Source organism: Dipodomys spectabilis, unplaced genomic scaffold (assembly GCF_019054845.1).
Source record: "Dipodomys spectabilis isolate Male_0828 unplaced genomic scaffold, ASM1905484v1 ptg000188l, whole genome shotgun sequence".
Classification (NCBI taxonomy): Eukaryota; Metazoa; Chordata; class Mammalia; order Rodentia; family Heteromyidae; genus Dipodomys; species Dipodomys spectabilis.
In genome coordinates, this window is record NW_024870865.1 from 4,896,022 (window position 1) to 4,917,398 (window position 21,377).

The following is a 21,377-nucleotide window of genomic DNA, read 5'->3' on the forward strand; positions in this document are numbered from 1 at the left end:
GCAGAGCGCCAGGCTCCAGGGAGAGCGGCCAGGCCAAGGCCAGGGCCCTCACTGGGTCAACAGTACGCAGGTATGCCCTGCGTGTACACAGATAATAAAGTAACATAAGCTAACCTGGTGTCGGTGGCGCTTGCCTGTAAATCCGGAGATACGAGGATCCCGATTCGAACCCAGCTCGAGCGGGGAAGCCCCTGAGACTCTCAGTGAACCGCCCAAAAAGCCGGAAATGGAGCTGTGACTCAGTGCTAGTCTTGAGGAAATGAAGCTCAGGGACACACCAAGTCCCTCAGATCACAAGCCCTAGGACCAGAAATAATAGTAATAGTAATAACAATAATATAAAGGGCAATGGGTGAAGCTACAACCTCCTGTAGAGCCAGAAAATGGCCAAAGGTGGGAACATTGAGACTATGCCTGGAATCGCAGCAAGCTGCTCAGGGGCTGAGATTGGAAGAATCCTTCTTTCAGGCCAGTGGGGGCAGAACGGAGATCTTGCCCAAAATAACTAAATCCTGCACACCCTGCCCAAATAATAACAAGCTGCAATGCCCTTCTGAAATCCATCCACAGCAAGAAGACCGGGAAGAGAGCCTGAGCAACACACATGAGCAGCTGAGTTCAAACCCCAGCCCAGCTAAATACATAAAAGATTCCATTCACAGGACAGTAGCAGAGGGTTTTTAAGGAAGAGTTAATTGAGGATCTCCAGTGCCCTAGAGTTCCCAAAGGGGAGGGGCCACCCCTGCAGCCTCGCCCCTCCCCCCAAACATGTCTTGTGCCAAATCAGCCTTTAAGCTTTCAGCCCTGCAGTCTCCCTTTTTTAAAACAGCCTCCATGTTCATCCTCCCCCTTCCTCCTTGGTCCATTCCATCATCCAGGGCATTTATGTACTTTCATGCACACTGATAGTACCAGATTTATTTTCAGTGTTGAACTCAGGACCCCATGCTTCTAGCCATCACTATACTACTTAAGCCATGAGCCTTGTTTGCTTAGCTTTTATTTATTTGTTTTTCAGATAGAGAGTGACTTTGTCTTCTGCGGCATGGAGAGGTTCAGACTGTGGTCTTCCCTTCTGCAGTCCTCCAGGTAACTGTATTCACAAGTGATAAACTTGTGACAAAACTAATGACTTTAATTTTTTCCAGCCAGATTAAGTGAGGCTGGTGCTCTACGGTTAAGCTACAGCTTCATTTCTAGCATATTGTTGGTTAATTAATGATACAAGTCTCACAGACTTTCCCGCCTGTGCTGGCTTTTGAGACATGATCCTCAGATCTCAGCCTCCTGAGTAGCTAGGGTTCCAGATGGGAACCATCAGCACTCAGCCAGTGATGGGAAGGTTTTCCCATCACTGGGATGTGAGGGCTGGGAATTTGGCTTAGTGGTAGAAGGCTTGCGTGGCATGCATGAAGCCCTGGGTTTGATTCCTCATTACCACATAAACAGAAAAAGCTTCAGGTAGCGCTGTGGCTCAAGTGGTAGAGTGCTAGCCTTGCATGCCTGAGGCCCAGGGTTCGATTCCTCAGCACCACATAAGCAAATGGAAAAAAGCCGGAAGTGGCGCTGTGGCTCAAGTGGTAGAGCACTAGCCTTGAGCTGAAATGCTGAGGGACGAGCGCCCAGGCCCAGAGTTCAGGCCCCATGACAGGACCCCCCCACCCCAAAAAAAAAAAAAAAAAAAGAAGCTCATGGGCAGTGCCCAGGCCCTGAGTTCAAGCCCCAGGATTGGCAAAAAAAAAAATTTTAAAGAGTGGATGTGAGGTGACAGGTTCCACCATGGCTGTGGTAATGGGTTCAGAATTCAGTGAGTGACACAGTACCTGGAAGTGGATGGAAACTGAGGCTCCCTCCATTGGTTCTTTAATCAGGAGGGGGCAAGTTGGGATTGCTAACTTGCAGAGGACAGGAAAGGCATGCTGTCCCAAGATCCTTTCCCTCCAGGTTCATCAAGATGTACCATCAAGCCCCGCCCACACTGGTGCAGTTGGCGGCTCGGAGCCTGCTGATGAACCAGGCCTTGGCTATCTCGGCTCTGGAGGACCTGCCTGTGGAGCTCTTCCCTCCACTGTTCAGGGAGGCCTTCGCCAGGAGATGCACAGAAGCGCTGAAGGCCCTGATCCAGGCCTGGCCCTTCCCCTGCCTCCCCCTGGGGGCGCTGATGGAGGCGTCAGACTTGGAGGCCTTGCAGGTTGCCTTGGACGGGCTGGACATGCTGCTTGCTCCGAAGGTTTGGTCCCGGTAAGTGGTATCCAGGTAGTTGGGAAAAGAGAGCTCTACAGACCAGGGATGAGATAGCCGGGGGTCGGGGAGATGAGGTGGTCTAGAGGGTTCTTCTGACACAACCCAGGAGTACCAAAGAGGCCAGGGCAATGGCTGAGCACATCCAGGAACATCTTCCAGGTGTGGAGGTCTCCTTAGAACAGACACAGAGAACATGAAAGGAGCTTTCCCTGCACTTGAGGTGGGGACCGGGCTGGAGTCAAGGGGGAAAGTGGAGGACAGGAAGTCAGAGAAGGGACAAGCTGCTGTCTGGGATGAGGGGGAAGATCTCAGAGGGAGGCCAGGCCTGGGGGCTCACACCCTGCAGCCCAGCACTTGGGATGTTAAGGGAGGACGATCTTGAGTTTGAGGAGTGGACTAAGTCTGATTTCCTTTTTTTGGGTCATGGGGCTTGACCTGGGCACTGTCCCTTGGCTCTTCAGCTCAAGACTAGAGCTTTACTACTTGAGCCACAATACCATTTCTAGTTTTCTGGAGGTTTATTGGAGATAAGAGTTTCACAGCCTTTCCTGCCTGGGCTGGCTTTGAACCATGATCCTCAGATCTCAGCCTCCTGAGTAGCTAGGAGTACAGACTGAGCCAACAGAGCCTGGCTGATTTATCTATCTTTGTGTGTGTAAGCGTGCGCGTGTGTGTGTGTGTGTGTGTGTGTGTGTGTGTGTGTGTGTGTGTACATGCTCACATAAGCCAGTGTGCAAATACTGGGGACTTGAACTCAGGGTCTGGGCACTGTCACTGAGTTTTGTCCCTTAAGGTTAATCTTTTTTTTTTTTTGGGGGGGGGGGGGGGAAGTCCGGTTGTGGGGCCTGAACTCTGGGCCTGGGCACTGTCCCTCAGCTCTCCAGCTCAAGGCTAGCGCTCTACCACTTGAGCCACAGCACCACTTCCGGATTTTTTCTTTTTGCTTATGTGGTGCTGAGGAACTGAACCCAGGGGCCTCATGCATGCAAGGCAAGCGCTCTACCACTGAGCCACCTTCCCAGCCCCAAGGTTAATCTTTACTACTTAATCCACAGCTCCACTACTGGATTTGGGCTCACCACTATAATCCTAGCTACTCAATAGGCTAAGATCTCAGGATTGCGGTTTGAAGCCAGCCAGAGCAGAAAAGTCTTGGAGACTCTTGTCTCCAATTAACTGCCCAAAAAAGCAAGAAGTGGAGCTGTGTCTCAAAAGGTAGAGCACTACCCTTGAGCAAAAAAAGGTCAGGGAAAATGGCCAGGCCCTGAGTTCAAGCCCTAGGACTGGCACCAAAAAGAAGAGAGAGAAAGAGAGAGGAGAGAGAAAGAGAGAGGGAGAGGGAGGGGGTAATGGCGGGGGAAGGTAGAAGGTGGGCTCTGCCTACATTCCCAGGCTCCTGTATTCCCACAGACGATGGAAACTGCAAGTTCTGGATTTGAGGAACCTGCATCACAACTTCTGGAAGCTTTGGGCCGGAAACGAGCCCTATGTCTACCCAGCACAGGCCAAGACTAAGAGGCAGAAGAGTCCAGCAGAGGAGAATGGGGCAGGGATGGAGGCAAAGCCACCCTTGAAGGTGTTTGTGGACCTGAGCCTCAGGCAGGCAGCCCTGGACCCATTCTTCTCCTACCTCCTCCTGTGGGTGGAGCAGAGAAAGGCTTTAGTGCAGCTGAGCTGTAAGAAGTTGAAGATCATCACCCCATACGTGCACAGGGTCAAGAACATCCTGGACAAGGCTGCAGCTGGCCTGTGTTGAGGAAGTGGAAGTGAACTGCAACTGGACCCTGTCCAGCCTGGCCACTTTTGCTCCTTACCTCAGCCGGATGGGAAATCTTCGCAGCCTCCTCCTCTCCCACGTCCACCGGGCCGCCTCCATTGCCCCAGAGGAGCAGGAGCGGCTGGTCCTGCAGTTCACCTCTCAGTTTGCCCACCTGGGGCTGCCTCCAGGAGCTGTCCATGGACTCTGTCTGCTTCCTGGAAGGCCGCCTGCACCAGGTGCTCAGGTGAGGGAGCCTTTGCTGTCCCTGGAAGTTTAGTGAGCACCTACTGTGCCGACCACCAGGGATTGTCTCAGAGATCCAGACACCAGAACATTAGGAATGTCGACTTCTGTCCTGTAGCCAGGTCTCCTCTTAGCACGCATGTGAAGGCAGAGGTCAAAGCTGGGGTGCATGTAAATAAATACAGAGGGCTAACCTGGGGTTCATGAAAGGCAGAGGGTTTTGGTGGCCTAGAAAGGGCCACCGTACCAGGAAGCTATCTGTGGGGCTGTGGCCACAGCAGCCTGGATCCCGTTCCCCATGGTCCTCTCCTTGGAGGCCGTCCCCCTACCCTCCCCCCCCCTCCCCCCCCGCCTCTCCCCTTCAGTTCTCAGATCTAACCCTTGGCTCTCCTCCTCAGGTTCCTGAGGACCCCGCTGGAGTCCCTCTCAATAACCGACTCTCGGCTCTCAGAATCAGACTTGACGTGTCTGTCGCAGAGCCCGAGCATCCGTCAGCTCAGCGAGCTGAACCTGAGCGGTGTCAGGATGACTCGCTTCAGCCCTGAGCCCCCTCCGAGTTCTGCTGGAGAGCGTCGCGGCCACCGTGAAGACCCTGGACCTGGAGGACTGCGGGATCCGGGACGCCCAGCTCACCGCCATCCTGCCCGCCCTGAGCCGCTGCTCCAGCCTCACCACCTTCAACTACCTGAGGAACCCCGTGTCTGTGACCGCCCTGGAGGCCCTGCTGGTCCACACTGTGCACCTGAGCCACTTAAGCCTGGAGATGTATTCTACTCCTCTGGAGGTCTACGGCCCCCAGGGTGGCCAGCAACAGTGGAGACTCAACCAACTTCGTGATAAGCTGATGGTGATGGTGGAGTCATTAAGACAGTCCAGAACAGTCTGGTTCAGTACCATTCCTCCCCCTGGCAACGAGCCACAGTTTGAAGCCCAAGCTAATCTGTGCTCTGGGGTGTCAGCCTATCTAGTTGGGCACAGGCATTGGAAAAGAAAAAAGAACATAGGTACATCCTAGAGGGACTCAGAACTTGTGCAGTCTTGGGAGGGAAAAGGACAGGGCCAGCAGTGGGGGCAGCCTTGGATGGGAGGTGTTGACCTGGGGAGTTGAGAACCTTCAGAGATGCATGTTCTAAAGGGGTTCAGAAATGGAATATTGAGTTTCTGGGTTAAAATTCATGTTTGGAGAGGGACTTGAGGTTGTTGCTCCTGTATAGATGGTTTTAAAGAAACAGAAATAAAGAGAATCTCAGTGTAAACCAGTTCATATCTTCCATGATCAGTTTGCCTCCCTTACAGTTTAAATCCACAGATCTCTGGAGAACTGCTAGTGGGTGAGGCCCTGAGTCATCTGACATACAATGGGGTGTTGGCCCCAGGAACTCCCAGCTTCCAATGCAGTGGTGCCATAACCTCCCATTGTCTACTTTCCTCTGGGCACTTCTTCCTTCTGGCTTCTGTGTCTGTTTGGTTCATAAACCACAGGTGGTTTACCTGAAATGTACAGCACACACCCCCTGTCCAAACTCCAGGGTCACCTGGTGCAAGTTGCTGGGAGACCAAGATGGTGCTTTGTGTTGGAGGGGCTTATTGGGAGATCCTTGAGTGTGTGCCCTCAGAAGGGACGAAAGGAGTTCTTCCTGAGTGAGTTCTGGGAGAAACTTGTTGTAAAAGACTGAATTTGAGCTGGGGCGCCAGTGGCTCACAACTAGCTACTCAGGAGGCTGAGATTTGAGGATTGAAGTTCACATACGTTTGTTTTTGTTTTTTTTTTTTTTGGGGGGGGGGGGTCCGGTTGTGGGGCCTGGGCGCTGTCCCTCAGCTCTTCAGCTCAAGGCTAGCACTCTACCACTTGAGCCACAGTGCCACTTCTGGCTTTTTTCTTTTTGCTTATGTGGTGCTGAGGAATCGAACCGAGGGCCTCAGGCATGCAAGGCAAGCGCTCTACCACTGAGCCACCTTCCCAGCCCCTTGAGGATTGAAGTTCAAAGCCAGCCTGGACAGGAAAGTCTGTAAGATTCTTAACTCCAATTGACCAGCAGAAAACTGGAAGTGGCACTGTGGCTCAAGTGGTAGAGCGCTCATCCTGAGCTTAGGGAAAGTGTCCAGGCCAAGAGTTCAAGCCCCTACAACCAACAACAACAACAAAAAAGACTGAATTGGACTAAGAAAGTGGCTTAGTGGTCGAGTGCTTACCTAGCATTCATGAAACCCTCAAGTGGTAGAATGCTAGCTTTGAGCAGAGGAGGCTCACCTATCCATGAACATGGGATGCCTTTCCAGTGTCTAAAGTCTCCTTTAGTATTTTCCTTTAGCACATTGCTATTTTCATTATAGAAGTCTTTCATATCATTGGTTAGTATATTCTTAGATACCTTATGGGGGCAGGGCAATGAATGGGATCATTTTCCTGCATTTTTTTCTCATGGAATTTGTTTTTGATATGTAGAAAAGCTACTAGTTTTGTATGATTTGTTCCCTGGTGCTTTCCTAGAAACATCAAATCTAAGAGTTTTTTTTTTCTAATGCTGATACTAAGACAGGATCTCAGGGTCTGGGCACTGGTCCTTTTTTTTTACTCAAGATTGTTGCTTACCACTTCAGCCACACCTCCACTTCCATAATCTTCCTGGTTAATTGGAGATAAGAGTCTCACAGAGGGGCTGGGATGTGGCTTAGCGGTAGAGTGCTTGCCTAGCATGCATGAAGCCCTGGGTTCCATTCCTCAGTACCACGTGAACAGAAAAAGCCGGAAGTGGTGCTGTGGCTCAAGTGGTAGAGTGCTAACCTTGAGCAAAAGAAACTCAGGAACAGTGCTCAAGCCCTGAGTTCAAGTCCTAGGATTGGTACACCAAAAAAAAGTCTTACAGAGCCAAAGAGGTGGCTCCACCTATAATCCTAATTACTCAGAAGGCTGAGATCTGAGAACTGTTGTTGAAGCCAGCCCAGGCAGGAAAGTCCCAGAGTTATCTCCAATAAACTACTCAGAAAAAGCCAGAATGGCACTATGTCTCAAGTGCTAGAGTGCTAGCCTTGAGCAAAAAGAAGTTCAGAGACAGTGCCCAGGACACATTCAAGCCCTAGGACTGGCTAAAACAACAACAACAAAAAAAAAAAAACAGTCTTACAGACTTTACTGTCCGAGCTGCCTTCAAACCTCTGTCCTCAGATCTCAGTCTCCTGAGTAACTAGGATTACAAGAGTTAACCACCCACCAATACCAGCTCTTTTTTTTTTTTTTGTCAGTCATGGGGCTTGAACTCTGGGCCTGGGCTCGGTCCCCTCAGCTCTTCAGCTCAAGTCAAGTACTCTACCACTTAAGCCATATAACCACTTCTGGTTTTCTGGTGGTTAATGGAGATAAGAGGTTCATGGAGGGGACTAGGAAGGTGGCTCAATGGTAGAGTCCTTGGCTTGCATGCATGAGGCTGTCAGTTCAATTCCTCAGCACCACATAAGCAGAAGAAGCCAGAAGTGGCCCTGTGGCCCAAGTGGTAGAGCACTAGCCTTGAGCTGAAGAGCTCAGGGACAGCACCCAGGCCCAGAGTTCAGGCCCTATGACCAGCAAAAAAAAAAAGTTTCATGGAGCTGGGCGCTGGTGGCTCACATCTGAAATCTTTACTACTCAGATGGCTGAGATCTGAGGATCACAGTTCAAAGCCAGCCCGGGCAGGAAGAGTCCATGAGACTCTTATCTCCATTTAACCACCAGAAAACTGGAAGTAGCGCTGTGGTTCAAGTGGTAGAGCACTTGCCTTGAGCTGAAGAGCTGAGGAACAGTGCCCAGGCCCAGAGTTCAAGCCCCATGACCACCACCACCAACAACAAAAGAGTTTCATGGACTTTCCTTGACAGGACTGGCTTTGAACCTCAATCCTTAGAATTCAGCCTCCTGAGTAGCTAGGATTACAGGGGTGAGCCACTGGTGCCCACCTTCATGCTTTTAGTTTATACGATCTCTAATGGTTCTATGTTCAGAGTGCTTTGAACCTTTTGTGTATATTTAAACCCATCCTGCGGCTTGACTCAGGACCTGGGCTCTGTCCCTGAGCTGCCTTTGCTCAAGGCTACCTCTCTACCTCATGAGCCACAGCTCCATTTCTGGCTTTTTTGGTAGATAATTAGAGATAAGTCACACAAACTTTCCTGACCAGGTTGTCAAACCCTGATCCTCATATCTTAGTCTCCTGAGTAGCTAGGATTGTAGGTGTGGGCCATTGGTGCCGGGCTTAAAATTAGGTTTCTATCCAGCTGTCTATGCATTTTTATTTCTTGGTGCCAATACTGGGGGGTTGGTTCTGTCCCTGAGGTTTTGTGTTCAAGGCTAACTCTCTACCACTTGAGCCATTTCTAGCTTTTGGTGGTTAGAGATAAGAATCTCATGAAATTTTCTACCCTGGCTGGCTTTGACCCATGATCCTCACATCTCAGCCTCTTTAATTGCTAGGATTGCCAGGCTGAGATCTGAGAATCACAGTTCAAAGCCAGCCAGGGCAGGAAAGTCTGTGAGACTCTCATTTCCAATGAACTACCATAAAAGTGGAAGTAGCGCTGTGGCTCAAGTAGTAGAGTGCCAGCCTTGAGATGAAGAGCTCAAGAGGCCCAGAGTTCAAGCCCCACAATCAACAAAATAATAATAATAATAATCTATTACAAGGATAAGCCACTAGCACTGGGCCCTTTTTAAATTTTGGGGTTTTTTTTTTTGGTTGGTCATGAGGCTGGAACTCTGGGCCTAAACGTTGTCCCTCAGTTCTTCAGCTCAAGGCAAGTGCTGTACCACTTGAGCCATTGTGCCACTTCAGGTTTTCTGGTGGTTTAGTGGAGATAAGAGTCTCATAGAGGGGGCCGGGAAGGTGGCTCAGTGGTAGAGCGCTTGCCTTGCATGCATGAGGCCCTGGGTTCGATTCTTCAGCACCACATAAGCAAAAAGAAAAAAGCCGGAAGTGGCGCTGTGGCTCAAGTGGTAGAGTGCTAGCCTTGAGCTGAAGAGCTGAGGGACAGCGCCCAGGCTCAGAGTTCAGGGCCCACAACCGGACCAAAAAAAAAAAGAGTCTCATAGCCTTTCCTGCCCAAGCCGGCTTTGAACTGCTATCCTCAGATCTTAGCCTCCGAGTAGCTATGATTGCAGGCGTGAGACACTGGTGCCTGGCTCTTTTCACATTTTTTTTTTACAACCACTGAATAGGTAGCAATTACTCATGCCTGAGAGATGGGAAATATAAAGGGAACTTAAAATGGAGGGCAAGATTACAACGAATCTGAGAAACAGCAGAGGTCATCCAATGTCACAACTTGGGTTTTTAAAATTTTTATATTTAACCCACCTAAGAATTGATGATTGGCTTTATTGTAGTTTAAAAGGAAGAGTTTCAAAACAATAGATTTAACCCACCTTGGCCAGGAAAATCTTGGCCTAGAGGTCAAATGTTAATGCAGCAAAACTCTCTACAGCCTGGGGACAGCAACTGTCCCTTGGGCTAGTCTTGAGGAGAGATCTTATGCTCTGAGGCATTCTCTCCTATCTTAGAATCCAGAAAACTCAGCACCACCTACGAGATGTACAAGGTTCTTATCCTAAGGCCCAACAAAACCTATCCTGAGACAATGGACTTAGAGAATCTTGGGCCATCTCTGAAACCACCTTTGATTGGGACTATTTCCAAAACTTCTCTCTCCCTATTCACCCCCAATTCTCTCTGTTTAACCTAAGGCCACTGCTGCACCCCTCAAAATGGCAGAAAATGGCTGAAGATGGGCAGAAGTACTTTCATCCTGAGGTACGTCTGTGCCATGTCTTCTTCTTTGCCACATTTCTTCCCTAATAAACTTACCTACTACTTTTACTGTGTTTGACTCTTGCCTGAATTATTTTTTTGGCCCGTCCTGGCGCTTGAATTCAGGCCCTGGGCACTGTCCCTAAGCTTCTTTTGCTCAAGGCTAGCACTCTACCACTTGAACCACAGCACCACTTCCAACTTTTTCTGTTTTATGTGGTACTGAGGAATCGAACTCAGGGCTTCATGCATGCTAGGCAAGCACTCTACCGCTAAGCTCCATCCCAGCCCTTGCCTGAATTCTTTATATGTAGGATGAAAGAATCAAGGTTGAGTAGCTGCACTAACTTTCATAAAATTACCACATGACCAAATCCTACATTAAGTTTCTAGATCTTGAACTAATGTTAGAATGCTAGGATTCCAGAGGATTCCTGAATTTCTCAAGATATTTAGAGGGGCGGGGAAGGGAGAGAGAGAAAAAGAAAAAGAGAGAGACAGAGAGAGAGAGAAACTAAAGGAATTAACTTGATTTTGTATGATGGGCATTGCTGTCAACAGATGTTACCTGGAGGCGGTGGTATACACCTGTAATCTCAGCACTAAGGAAGAGACCAGAGGGTCTTCAAGGAGAACACTGGTGGCTCACCCCTATAATCCCAGCTACTCAGGAGGCTGACATCTGCAGATTGAAACTTGAAGTCAGCCCAGGCAGGAAAGTCCATGGAACTCATCTCCGGTTAACCACCAAAAAGCTAGACGTGGAGCTGTGATTCAAGAAATTCAAGGACAGCACCCAGGCTGATTTGAAGCCCAGCAACACGCCCCCCCCCAAGAAAAAAAAAAAAAAAGAAAAGAAAAAGATCTCCACTTAGAAGTCAACGTGGGCAAACCGGAAGTTTGAAAAAAAAAAAGTGGGCACAAGGTAAACAAACAGAGCAGTGGACAATGTGTAGTATGGGCCAGAAGTTGTGGAATTCCATCACCACTGGGGACCACAAGCGATGGATTAGATAGGACCTCAAGGGCTAGACAGAGCACAGGATGGAGCCACCTACAGCACCCACAGGAGCAGTGGAGCAAGCCCTTTGGCAAGTGGGAGGAGCTTCCTGAGCGGAAGGACAGTCTGCCAGGCCAGTCTCAGCTTCCTTGCAGGCAGTGGGCGATGTTGGCCTTCTCACTTTGACTTGGGTCTAGCTCCCAAGCCCAGATGTCGCCTGTTCACCTAGACCCTGAGCCAACTGGAGAGCCTGCTGGGCCAGGTGCACACGCAGGTCCTCAATGTCACCCTAACATGGCCACTCTGCAGCTGCCGCCACCCAAGACTTCATCATGTGTTCCCGAAGTGGGGGCCAGGATGCTGGGTGGATCCTGCTGCATGACCCCCCAGTTGTGCTCAGTCTGCTCCAGGTGCTTTATGACATAGTACAGAACAGACCATCAGCTGCCTGGACAAGCTACATGGGGGCAGCAGGCAGTGAGGGCAAAACCCACAGTTCTAGCCACCGCTGGGGTTTGAGAGCCCGAGGCCTTGCTGCCAACCCGCTTTGCTTCAGGGCCAAGTACACCAAAGCCAGCGACTCCTGTGTCCTGACTTGGCACCAGATCCAGTGGTAGACAGGTCAGCTGCCATCCTGGATATCCTGGTTCCACCCTACAGCCCTACCCATACCATTTCTGGTACTAGAACACTCCCTCCGCGCCCCCCCCCCCCACACCTCCCTCTACACACACAGGGACATGGAGACCTCAGGCTCCAGTGTGGCCTATGTGGAGCAGCTTGGCTCTTGGAGATCCTGAAATCTGACTTTGGGTCCTAAGGTCCTTCCTTGGAGATAGATAGCAGCTACTTGAAGCACTGGGCCCTAGGCTTGCCTAGCCCTGGTCAGGGCCTGGCTGCCCAGTCTGGCAGTACAGGGCTCTCTGCCTGCTTTCTCTGTGCCCCCAGCCTGAGTTGTACAGGACAATGTTCTCAGTGGGAAACCATTCAAGAGCACAGAGTAAAGCCTTCCCTGGCCTTCCCTTTCTCCCAGGTGTTTCTAGCAGGCTTGCTTTAGTGTGTGTGAGTCCCTATCGGTGTATCACACAGAGGGCTCTGGTTTTGTCTCCTCTTCTAGACCTAAGGTCTTCCTGTGATGTAGATTATGGCAGTGCAGGTGTTACAGAGCCATCCTCATCCCCCAGGTGGCTTAGTGTACCCCACAGAGCAAGGGCACCCCAGATGAGGGCTTGGCCCATTGAGACCTTGAAACCTATTGATGCACATTTAGGCTCTTGTCAGTCATCCCTGACACCGAGCCTACGTCCTGAAGATCTGGTGCTCAGCCAGCTCTTTCGTGGCTTCTCAAAGTTCACTTCCTGATTTCTGAGTATTCAGTTTGTCTTGCTCTGCTAGATCACTCCGTTAATTTAGGAACAGATGCTCCACAATTTTTTTTTTGCCAGTTCTGGGGCTTGAACTCAGGGCCTAGGCACTGTTCCTGAGCTGCTTTTTGCTCAAGGCTAGCACTCTACCACTTGAGCCACAGTGCCACTGCCAGCTTTTTCTATGTATATGGTACTGAGGATTCGAACCCAGGGCTTCATGTATGTTAGGCAAGCATTCTACCACTAAGCCACACTCCCAGCCCCAGAAGAAAATTTTCTGTATCCAATCTCCAACATGAAGGTCACAGAGGAATAAAACCCTATGGAGGGGCTGGGAAGGTGGCTCAGTGGTAGAGCGCTTGCCTTGCATGCATGAGGCCCTGGGTTCGATTCCTCAGCACCACATAAGCCGGAAAAAAAAAAAGCCGGAAGTGGCACTGTGGCTCAAGTGGTAGAGCATTATCCTTGAGCTGAAGAGCTGAGGGACAGTGCCCAGGCCCAGAGTTCAGGCCCTCTACCGGACCCCAAAAAATATATATATATAAAACCCTATGGAGTACGGAGAGTAAACTTGACTCTCCCTCAAGCCCTTTCCCCTTCCCCCAGGAACTTCTGTAGCCATATGTTAAATCTAGAGAAAGCTTAAAAAAAAAAAAAATTCAATCAGTGTGAACTGGGTGGAGCTGGAGGACTTTAATGAGATGCTGCTTTCTAATTGGATACCAGGAGTTAAAGGGGGAAGTATAGTGGTAAAGATAAATAAAGACTCCCAGATCTCAAAGACAAACAGCTTTCTGAAACCCTCGAGTCTCTGCTTGGTCTTGCTGAGTTCAGAGAGCTTCAACTACCTGCACCACGTCTGGTAAGTCTTTTGCTTCCAAATGAATTATCAGGCCCTCTTTCAAACCAGGGCAGTGGTGTCAGGAAGCTCAGATTACCCTTGAGAATGTTATTGTTTTGCTGCTTTCAATGAACAGATTTACGATTCTTGGTTGGACTCCCTATGGAGCTTTGTCCTCAGTCCAAGTATTTTGATTTGCACTATGGTTTCTGTTGTTTTAAACTCTTAAAAAAAAAATTTTTTTTTTGGGGGGGGGGTCTGGTCGTGGGGCCTGAACTCTGGGCCTGGGCGCTCTCCCTCAGCTCTTCAGCTCAAGGATAGCACTCTACCACTTGAGCCACAGCGCCACTTCCGGCTTTTTTTTTTTCTGCTTATGTGGTGCTGAGGAATCAAACCCAGGGCCTCAAGCACTCTACCACTGAGCCACCTTCCCAGCCCAAACTCCTAAATTTTTTTAAAGCAGGTTTATTGGTTTGTATTGGATCTCTAAAAAAAAAAAAGTTCATTTATGGTTGGGATTTTAATTCTTTATTTTGGTTTTGTTTTGCAGTACTAGGGTTTTCTAAACTCAGGATCTTGTACTTGGCAGACATGCTTTTTTCCCACTTGAGGGCTACCCCAGAACTTTTGCTATCAGTTGTTTGGGATTGTGATTTCTCGGGTAGCTGGAAGGAATTAAAGGTAGGGCAACCAACTGGGCTGATAGGTTTGAGTTTATGTTTTTGCCCCAGTGCTCTTCAACTTCCACCTGTCTTAATTCTGTCCTGGAGTAACTTGGATGGAGGGTCTGGCCAAAGAAGCCAGGCCTGTATTTTGACAGCTGAAAAATTTCATTTATTTCCTTCAGTGATTGTTGATGAAACTGGGAGTCCTGTAATCTTACAAGTTCAACTCCCAGGGATTTTTGTTGTGGTGGTTATGGGTTTTTTTATTGTTGTGGTTGTTGTTTTTAGTCTTTCAAAAGTTCCACCAGAACTGGCCTTGTCTTTGTTAGAGAGCTTTAGTGGAAGCTTAACACCTGAGCTTGGAGAGATAGATCCCACCTGCTCTCCCACCTCTCCAGGCTGATGGAAGAGGAGGCCTAGGGTCTGCCTGGTGCTGGTGGCTCACGTCTGTAATCCTGTCTACTCAGAAGGACCAGATCTGAGGATCATAGTACAAGGCCCCCTAGGCAGGCAAGTCCATGAGACTCTTATCTCCAATAAGCTACCAGAAGTGGAGCTATGGCTCCAGTGGTAGAGCACTAGCTTTGAGCAAGAAATCAAGGACTGGGCCCAGGCCCCCTGAGTTCAAGCCCCAGGACCAACAACACACACACACACACACACACACACACACACACACACACACACACAAACACAAATACAAGTGGGCGTGTATTGCTCAGGGGTGTACAGCTTGATGGCTTAAAAGATGAGGTTGGATTCCTTTCCATCAGTCCGAGACAGGTAGTACAAGACTTATTGTGTACAATATTTTGCCCAAGGTTATGGGGAAGATTCTTGCTTCTGCTGTGTTTTGTTTGCTTGTTTGCTGTTTGTGGTGCTGGACCTGTGCGTGTTAATCAGCCCTCTAGCACTGAGCTCCACCCTAAACCCTGTGCCTACTTTGAAGGCGGAGCCTTGCCCTGATCTGTCTCTTCCCTCTGCTCCTCTAGCGTGGGGAAAATCTCTCAGAGTCAGCCTTAGGGTGGACACATAATGACCAAATACTAAAACAAAATCATGAGGGTGAGCTTTCAGGTCCCTCAATTCTATTACCATGCCTGGAACTCAGGAAATGGGTGGTTAAGTGGTGAACTGGACAAGGGCAGTCCTGAGGCCCTTTGTGTCAGAGCTGTGGCTTGGATGCCATCAAATCCTGAGTGGAAATGGCAAACTGAGGACTCTTCTACCATGGCCAAAGTAATGGTCTTTGGATGGGTGAGAAGGGGTTTAGCCTTGTCTCAAAGGAAACATCTTCCCGAATGCTGTTCCAGGATCTTTACCTCCAGGTTCATCAAGATGGGCGATCAGGCCCTGCCCACACTGGTACAGCTGGCGGCTCAGAGCTTGTTGGAGAAGCAGGCCTTGGCCATCTCTGCTCTGGAGGACCTGCCCTGCGATCTCTTCCCTCTGTTGTTCCTGGAGGCCTTGAAAAGGAAACGCACAAAGGTGCTGAAGGCCATGGTGCAGGCCTGGCCCTTCCCCTGCCTCCCCCTGGGACCCCTGATGAAGAAGACATTAGACATGGGGACCCTGAAAATCGCCCTGAGTGGGCTCAACATGCTGCTTGCTCAGAAGGATCGGCCCAGGTGAGTGGGGTCCAGCCAGAGAGCTGGAAGTGAGAGCTGTGGAGCTTAGGGAAGACTGAGTTGAGAACCAGGCGAGTGGAGAGAAAAGCAACTGATGGCGCTGGGCAGATTAGAGGGGCCTGGGCCTTTGCTGGCTCTGTCTGGGCCTTTGCTGGGCTCTGTCTGGGCCTTTGCTGGGCTCTGTCTTCTGGGAAGAAGCTTGTGAGCAGAGCACAGTGATGGATGCAGGGGTGGCTGAAGGAGCTGCTGAACGAAGCAGGTGCATCTGCCGCCTTCCCCCCCAAGCTTTGCCATTGGGAACCAGGCTGGATTCAAGGAGAGAAAACAGATTACTGCCTCTGTAGCTCAGAGGAAGCACCTTTACCCAACATGCATCAGGGGCTAGGTTCATGCCATAGTATTATTGAGAGAGATTTATAAAAGGAAGGGAATTTTTTTTAAAAAAGAAAGGAAAGGAAGACTGGTCAAATACAAAAATGTGGCTTAGGTTCTATATATTAACAGCCCAGGCTGAATCAGGCACTCGTAGCTCATGCCTGTCAATCCTAGCTGCTGAGGAGGCTGAGATTCAAGGATCTCTCTGGGTATTGGACCTCTAACATAATCTTTTTGTTTTTTTGCCAGTCCTGGGGCTTGCTCAGGGCCTGGACACTGTCCCTGAGCATCTTTTGTTCAAAGGCTAACATTCACTTGAGCCACAGTGCCAATTCTGGCTCTTTCAGTTTATGTGGTACTGAGTGAGGAGTCGAACCCGGAGCTTCGTGCATGCTAGGCAAATACTCTACCACCAAGCCCCCTTCCTAGCCCTCTAAAATGATCTTTAACTCCCTCCCACACCTGGGTCTCTCCACAGGAGGTGCAAGCTGCAAGTGTTAGACTTGAGAAAAGAAAACCAGAGCTTCTGGAATGTGCAGCCTCAAGCTGTCTCCACTGACTGTGGACCACCACCGCTGAAGAAAAGAAGGAATGACTTAACGGAGTTCCATCCAGAGCCAGGGGAGAAGCAGGTCTTGAAGGTGACAGTAGACCTGTGCTTGGAGCTCTGTGACCTAGATGAACCTCAAACTTACTTGTTTGAGTGGGTGAAGAAGAAGAAAGGCTTGGTCCAGCTGTGCTGTAAGAAGCTGCAGCTTTGGGAGCATTGTAACTGTACAGTGAAAGAATGGCACCCATACCATCTCCTGGATATAATGGAGCTGCTGCATTTGGAGGATTTGGAGCTTCATTATCCCTGGAGCCTGTCCAGCCTGGCTGTATTTGCTTTCCAACTGAGTGAGATGAGAAATCTGCACAAGCTCTTCCTCTCCCACATCTACATCCCTGTACAGATGACTTCTAAGGAACAGAAGCAACGGATTGGTGTGTTCTTAACTCACCTGGGCAAACTGGACTGTCTCCGGCAGCTGCATATGGATCACGTAGCTTTCCTCAAAGGCAACCTGCAGGGGGTGCTCAGGTAAGGATGAACAAGTCAGCTCTGAGGCTTCATCTGGGACAGGTGGTATGCACCCTCGGAGAGAAGGCAGTTGCTTCTGGGGTTAAGGCAGAGAAAAGCATGGGGGGGGGGGGGGGGGGGGAGGCGTGGTACACTTCAAGCTTTTCAGGTTGAAAGTCAGGAACCCACAGGAAAGGAACCCCTGCAATGTTGCCAAACCTGGCCTGGATTTGCCCTTCTTACAAGGAGCCACTGGTCTTGTGTGACCAGAGCTGAGGGATGAGCTTGACTGTGAAGGAAAAGAGCTGTAGAGTTGTGGCACTGAGCTACTCAATGCCTTCAACCTCCAATGGGGTGACAGGTAAACACACTCTCTACCTTTTGTTTTTGTTTTGTTTTTATTCGGTGGTATTAGGGATCCACTTCAGGCTTAGAGCTTGCTAGGAAGGCACTCTGCCACTTGGCCCAGGCATCTTGCCCATAGACATTTTTTTGTTGGTCATGGACCTGAACTCTAGGCCTGGGCGCTGTCCCTCAGCTCTTCAGCTCAAGGCTAGTGCTCTACTACTTGAGCCACCACACCACTTCTGGTTTTCTGGTGGTTCATTGGAGATAAGAGTCTCATGGACTTTCCTTCCCCAGGCTGGCTTTGAACCATGATCCTCAGATCTCAGCCTCCTGAGTAGCTAGGATTATAGGTGTGAGCCACCAGCACCTGACTGACCTGTAATATCTTTGCTGTCCAATGGTCAGAGCCTTTATGACTGGAATATTGAGGTTTTTCCTGATCCTCATCTAGTCTACCGCCTCTTTGGCAGAACTGATTTCTTGATCTTTCTTAGGTGTCTGAAGACCCCACTGGAGTCCCTGTCAATATCTTACTGCCAGCTTTTAATATCAGATTTCAAGTGCCTGCCCATGTGCCAGAACATTGCACAGCTGAAACACCTGCACCTGAAAGCTATCGTCCTGACTTGTCCTAAGGCCCTCCAACAACTTCTGGAAAAAGTTGCATCCACTCTGGAGACCCTGGACTTGGAGAACTGTAAGATGTCAGACTCCCTGCTCACTGCCATCCTGCCTGCCCTGAGCTGCTGCACCCAGCTCACCAAGGTCTGTTTCTATGGCAACAACATTTCCATGCCTGTCCTGAAGAACCTGATACAGCACACAGCCCAGCTGAGCCAGTTAACTGAAGAGATGTACCCAGTCCCTCTGGAGAGCTATGACGAACCAGATGCTCTCCGCGCAGAGCTAGGCTCCCAGTATTGTACCGAGCTTATGAATATGCTGAGGGACTTGAGGGAGCCCCAGAAGGTCTCCTTCAGTGTTGATCAATGCCCTGAATGTGGCTACCGCTGCTACTATGACATGGACTGTCTTCTTAGCTGTCAGATGAGTGATTAGCTGGATGCAAATAGCACATGCTCTCTTGACTTGCTTGGACACTGGGAAATGAAAGCCAAAGTAGGGACTTCTGGTCAGTGATATGGAACTTGACTTTCAGACCATTGCCCAATGGGAATAGGAAGAGAAGCTTGGGGGGAAAGGGAACAGAGGGGTAAAGGTTGACATGGGGAATGATGGGACATTGACACTTGTGTTTTGCAGTCAGAAAAAGAGCTTGGTGTGTTGTATGATCCCTGAAGCCTGTCTTTTCTGCCTTCTGTGGCTGGATTAAAAGACATCCACCATTGTTACTGTGTTTGCTCATTTCCCTCCCCTCCCCCCACCTTCAGTCAGTCATGGGGCCTGAACTCTGGGCCTGGGCGCTGTCCCTCAGCTCTTCAGCTCAAGGCAAGCACTCTACCACGTGAGCCACAACACCACTTCCAGTTTTCTGGTGATTAATTGGAAATAAGAGGCTCATGGATTTTCCTGCTCGCGCTGGCTTTGAACCTCGATCCTCAGATCTTAGCCTCTTGAGTAGCTAGGATTATAGGCGTGAGCCACCAGCACCCATCTTGGGGTCTCTTGGGGGGGATGTATGTGTACAAAAGTGTGTGCACATGTTTCAGTCCTAGGGTTTGTACATGGCCTGGGTGCTGTCCCTGAGCTTTTCTTCTTCTTTTTTTTTCCAATCCTGGGGCTTGAACTCAGGGCCTGGCACTGTCCCTAAGCCCCTCTCTGCTCAAGGCTAGCACTCTACTACTTTAGCCACAGTGCCATTTCCAGCTTTTTCAGTTTATGTGGTAGTGAGGAACTGGACCCAGGGCTTCATGCATGCTAGGTGAGCACTCTACCTCTAAGCCACATTCCCAGCCCCTCCCTGAGCTTTTTTGCTCAAGGCTGGCACTCTACAACTCCAGCCACAGCTTTGGCTGGGTTTGTGTGTGTGAGAAAGAGGGAGACTACTCAAACATGTGAGAAGAAAACCTGGTGAAGAGAAAGGGGTGATGTAGCTCACAGAATGAGGTGGTCCAGCCAAGACTGGGTGGTCCCATCACTTCTTGACTTGACTTGGGGCTCTGTTGTGGGTGCTGGATGGGAGGTCCATGGAAGGGAAATATTCATGAACCAGGAGACAATACCAGCATTCCCTCCAAACCCTTTCAAGGGCATTAGCACAATGAACTCAGGGACCAGCACTGGGCCCCATCTCATTCTCTACCAACTGCCCAGTAGGGTGGACATGGACTCATCCTGGCCATAGCCATTAACCTAGAAGCTTCTAGAAATGTGTCCCTGACTACTGTGAATCTCCTGGAACATGAGGTAAATGAAAATGCAATTACAGAGGTTCATTGAATACCAGAGATGATTTCCTTAAGACCTGACTGAAAAGGCCAAAGTTAGGAGAAACACTGAGAGGTGATCAAGTTAATAACCACTGGGGTGGGTGTCAGGTAGAAGAGAGCAGAGCTAAGAAGCTATTCTGTTGACAATTTTTGTCCAATCCATAGTCAAAAGTTCATATCCTAGCACTGGTGGTTCAAGCCTGTAAACCTAGTTACTCAGGAGGCTGAGATCTGAGGATCACAGTTTGAAGCCAGCCCAGGCTGGAAAGTCCCCATGAGACTTATTTCCAATCAACCACTCAAAAACCAGAAGTGGAGCTGTGGCTCAACGTGGTAGAGCACTAGCCTTGAGCAAAAGAAAGGGATGATACCCAGACCCCAATTTCAAGGCTTATAAATAACCAAAAACAAACAAAAGCAGAAAAACAAACTTTGTCTTCTAAAACATACATGGAAGCCCAGGAAAAATGACTTGCAAAGGGCTATTTTTTTCTATTTTAACTTATTTAATTAACTTGCAAGTACTGGTGCCTGAACTTAGGGCTTGTGTGCTGTTGCTTTTTTTTTTTTTTTGTGCTGTTGCTTTTTGTTTAAGGCTTGTACTCTACCACTTCAGCCATCCATCTGCTTCCATCTTTTTGCTGGTTAATTGAGAGTAAGAGTTTTCATGGACTTTTCTGATCAGGTTGGCTTTGAACCTTGATCCTTACATCTCAGCCTTCTGGATAGTTCAGATTACAGGCTTGAGCCACTGGCACCTGGCCAGCTACACGGGACCATTTCCTTCTGCTTTAGGCACCAAGATATCAAGAAAAAAAAAGATGGGTCTAGTGGTCTATCTTCTAATCCCAGCAGTAGAGAGTATAAGGCTCGAATAGTCTAATCTCTTGGTCTATATACAGACAGTGATTGTCCAAAACAAAGCAACAAGTAATAAGTACTATCCCTTGGAGATGACTTTCTATCCAAGACTTTTCCCCATGTCCTGTCCTGTCCTCTTGTCCTTAGTCACTAGTCCTGCCAGGAGAAAGCCTCCACAATTTATAAAAGGTGATCCTACCTGCTTAGCCGTCATTTGCCACCTGCCACCCAGCCCTACTGTTGACACTTAGGGGATTTATCCCAGACCCTGGTACTCTGATTTTCTTCATAGAACTTTCAGTAACTCAGTAAACACCTCATGGGACCAAGATCCCTTGGTCTCCAGAGTTTCAGTTCAGGACTGTGAGCTCAGATCATAGATCAGCTAGCAGTCAGAGAGAACTAGCCTCTCATGTCTGAGGATGAGGTCCTGAATCAGCACCAAAAACCACGATGGGAACATTGAAAATCCTCAATCTACTCTTTGCTTGCTACACAAAGGTATTCTCTGTTTTGCTTTAGAAATGGTATCTGTGGTCTTCATAAAACTATTTCAAACTTAGAGCTGGGCACAGGTGGTTAGCTCATTTTTTTGTTTTATTTTTTGTCGGTGGTAGGGCTTGAACTCTGGGCTTGGGCACTATCCCTCAGCTCTTCAGCTCAAGGCGAGCACTCTACCACTTAAGCCACAGCGCCACTTCTGGTTTTCTAGTGGTTTATTGGAGATATGAGTCTCATGGACTTTCTGCCCTGGCTGGCTTTGAATCGAGATCCTCAGATCTCAGCCTTCTGAGTGGCTAGGATGACAGGCGTGAGCCACTG

At 49.3% G+C, this 21,377-nt stretch overlaps 2 protein-coding genes across 2 annotated transcripts; both read left to right on the forward strand.

The window, feature by feature from the left end:
- Positions 1–1,954: 1,954 nt before the first annotated feature.
- LOC122121439 (PRAME family member 12-like) lies at positions 1,955–11,637 on the forward strand. Its single transcript, XM_042695653.1, has 6 exons — positions 1,955–2,241; positions 3,655–3,995; positions 4,064–4,247; positions 4,645–4,736; positions 4,786–5,136; positions 11,330–11,637. Exons 1-6 carry the CDS (start codon positions 1,955–1,957, stop codon positions 11,635–11,637), a joined length of 1,563 nt encoding a protein of 520 aa, XP_042551587.1.
- Positions 11,638–15,231: 3,594 nt separating this feature from the next.
- LOC122121440 (PRAME family member 12-like) lies at positions 15,232–18,363 on the forward strand. Its single transcript, XM_042695654.1, has 3 exons — positions 15,232–15,521; positions 16,375–16,977; positions 17,799–18,363. The coding sequence occupies exons 1-3, from the start codon at positions 15,232–15,234 to the stop codon at positions 18,361–18,363; spliced, it is 1,458 nt and encodes a 485-aa protein (XP_042551588.1).
- The last annotated feature ends 3,014 nt before the right edge of the window (positions 18,364–21,377 follow it).

Excerpts from the sequence above, each read along its gene's own strand:
- LOC122121439 (XM_042695653.1), top strand. The coding sequence starts at position 1,955 with ATGTACCATCAAGCCCCGCCCACACTGGTGCAGTTGGCGGCTCGGAGC. Across the intron at positions 4,248-4,644 it reads CGCCTGCACCAGGTGCTCAG|GTTCCTGAGGACCCCGCTGG; the intron begins GTGAGGGAGCCT and ends TCTCCTCCTCAG. Across the intron at positions 4,737-4,785 it reads GTCGCAGAGCCCGAGCATCC|CCCTGAGCCCCCTCCGAGTT; the intron begins GTCAGCTCAGCG and ends GACTCGCTTCAG.
- LOC122121440 (XM_042695654.1), top strand. The coding sequence starts at position 15,232 with ATGGGCGATCAGGCCCTGCCCACACTGGTACAGCTGGCGGCTCAGAGC. Across the intron at positions 15,522-16,374 it reads GCTCAGAAGGATCGGCCCAG|GAGGTGCAAGCTGCAAGTGT; the intron begins GTGAGTGGGGTC and ends GTCTCTCCACAG. Across the intron at positions 16,978-17,798 it reads AACCTGCAGGGGGTGCTCAG|GTGTCTGAAGACCCCACTGG; the intron begins GTAAGGATGAAC and ends GATCTTTCTTAG.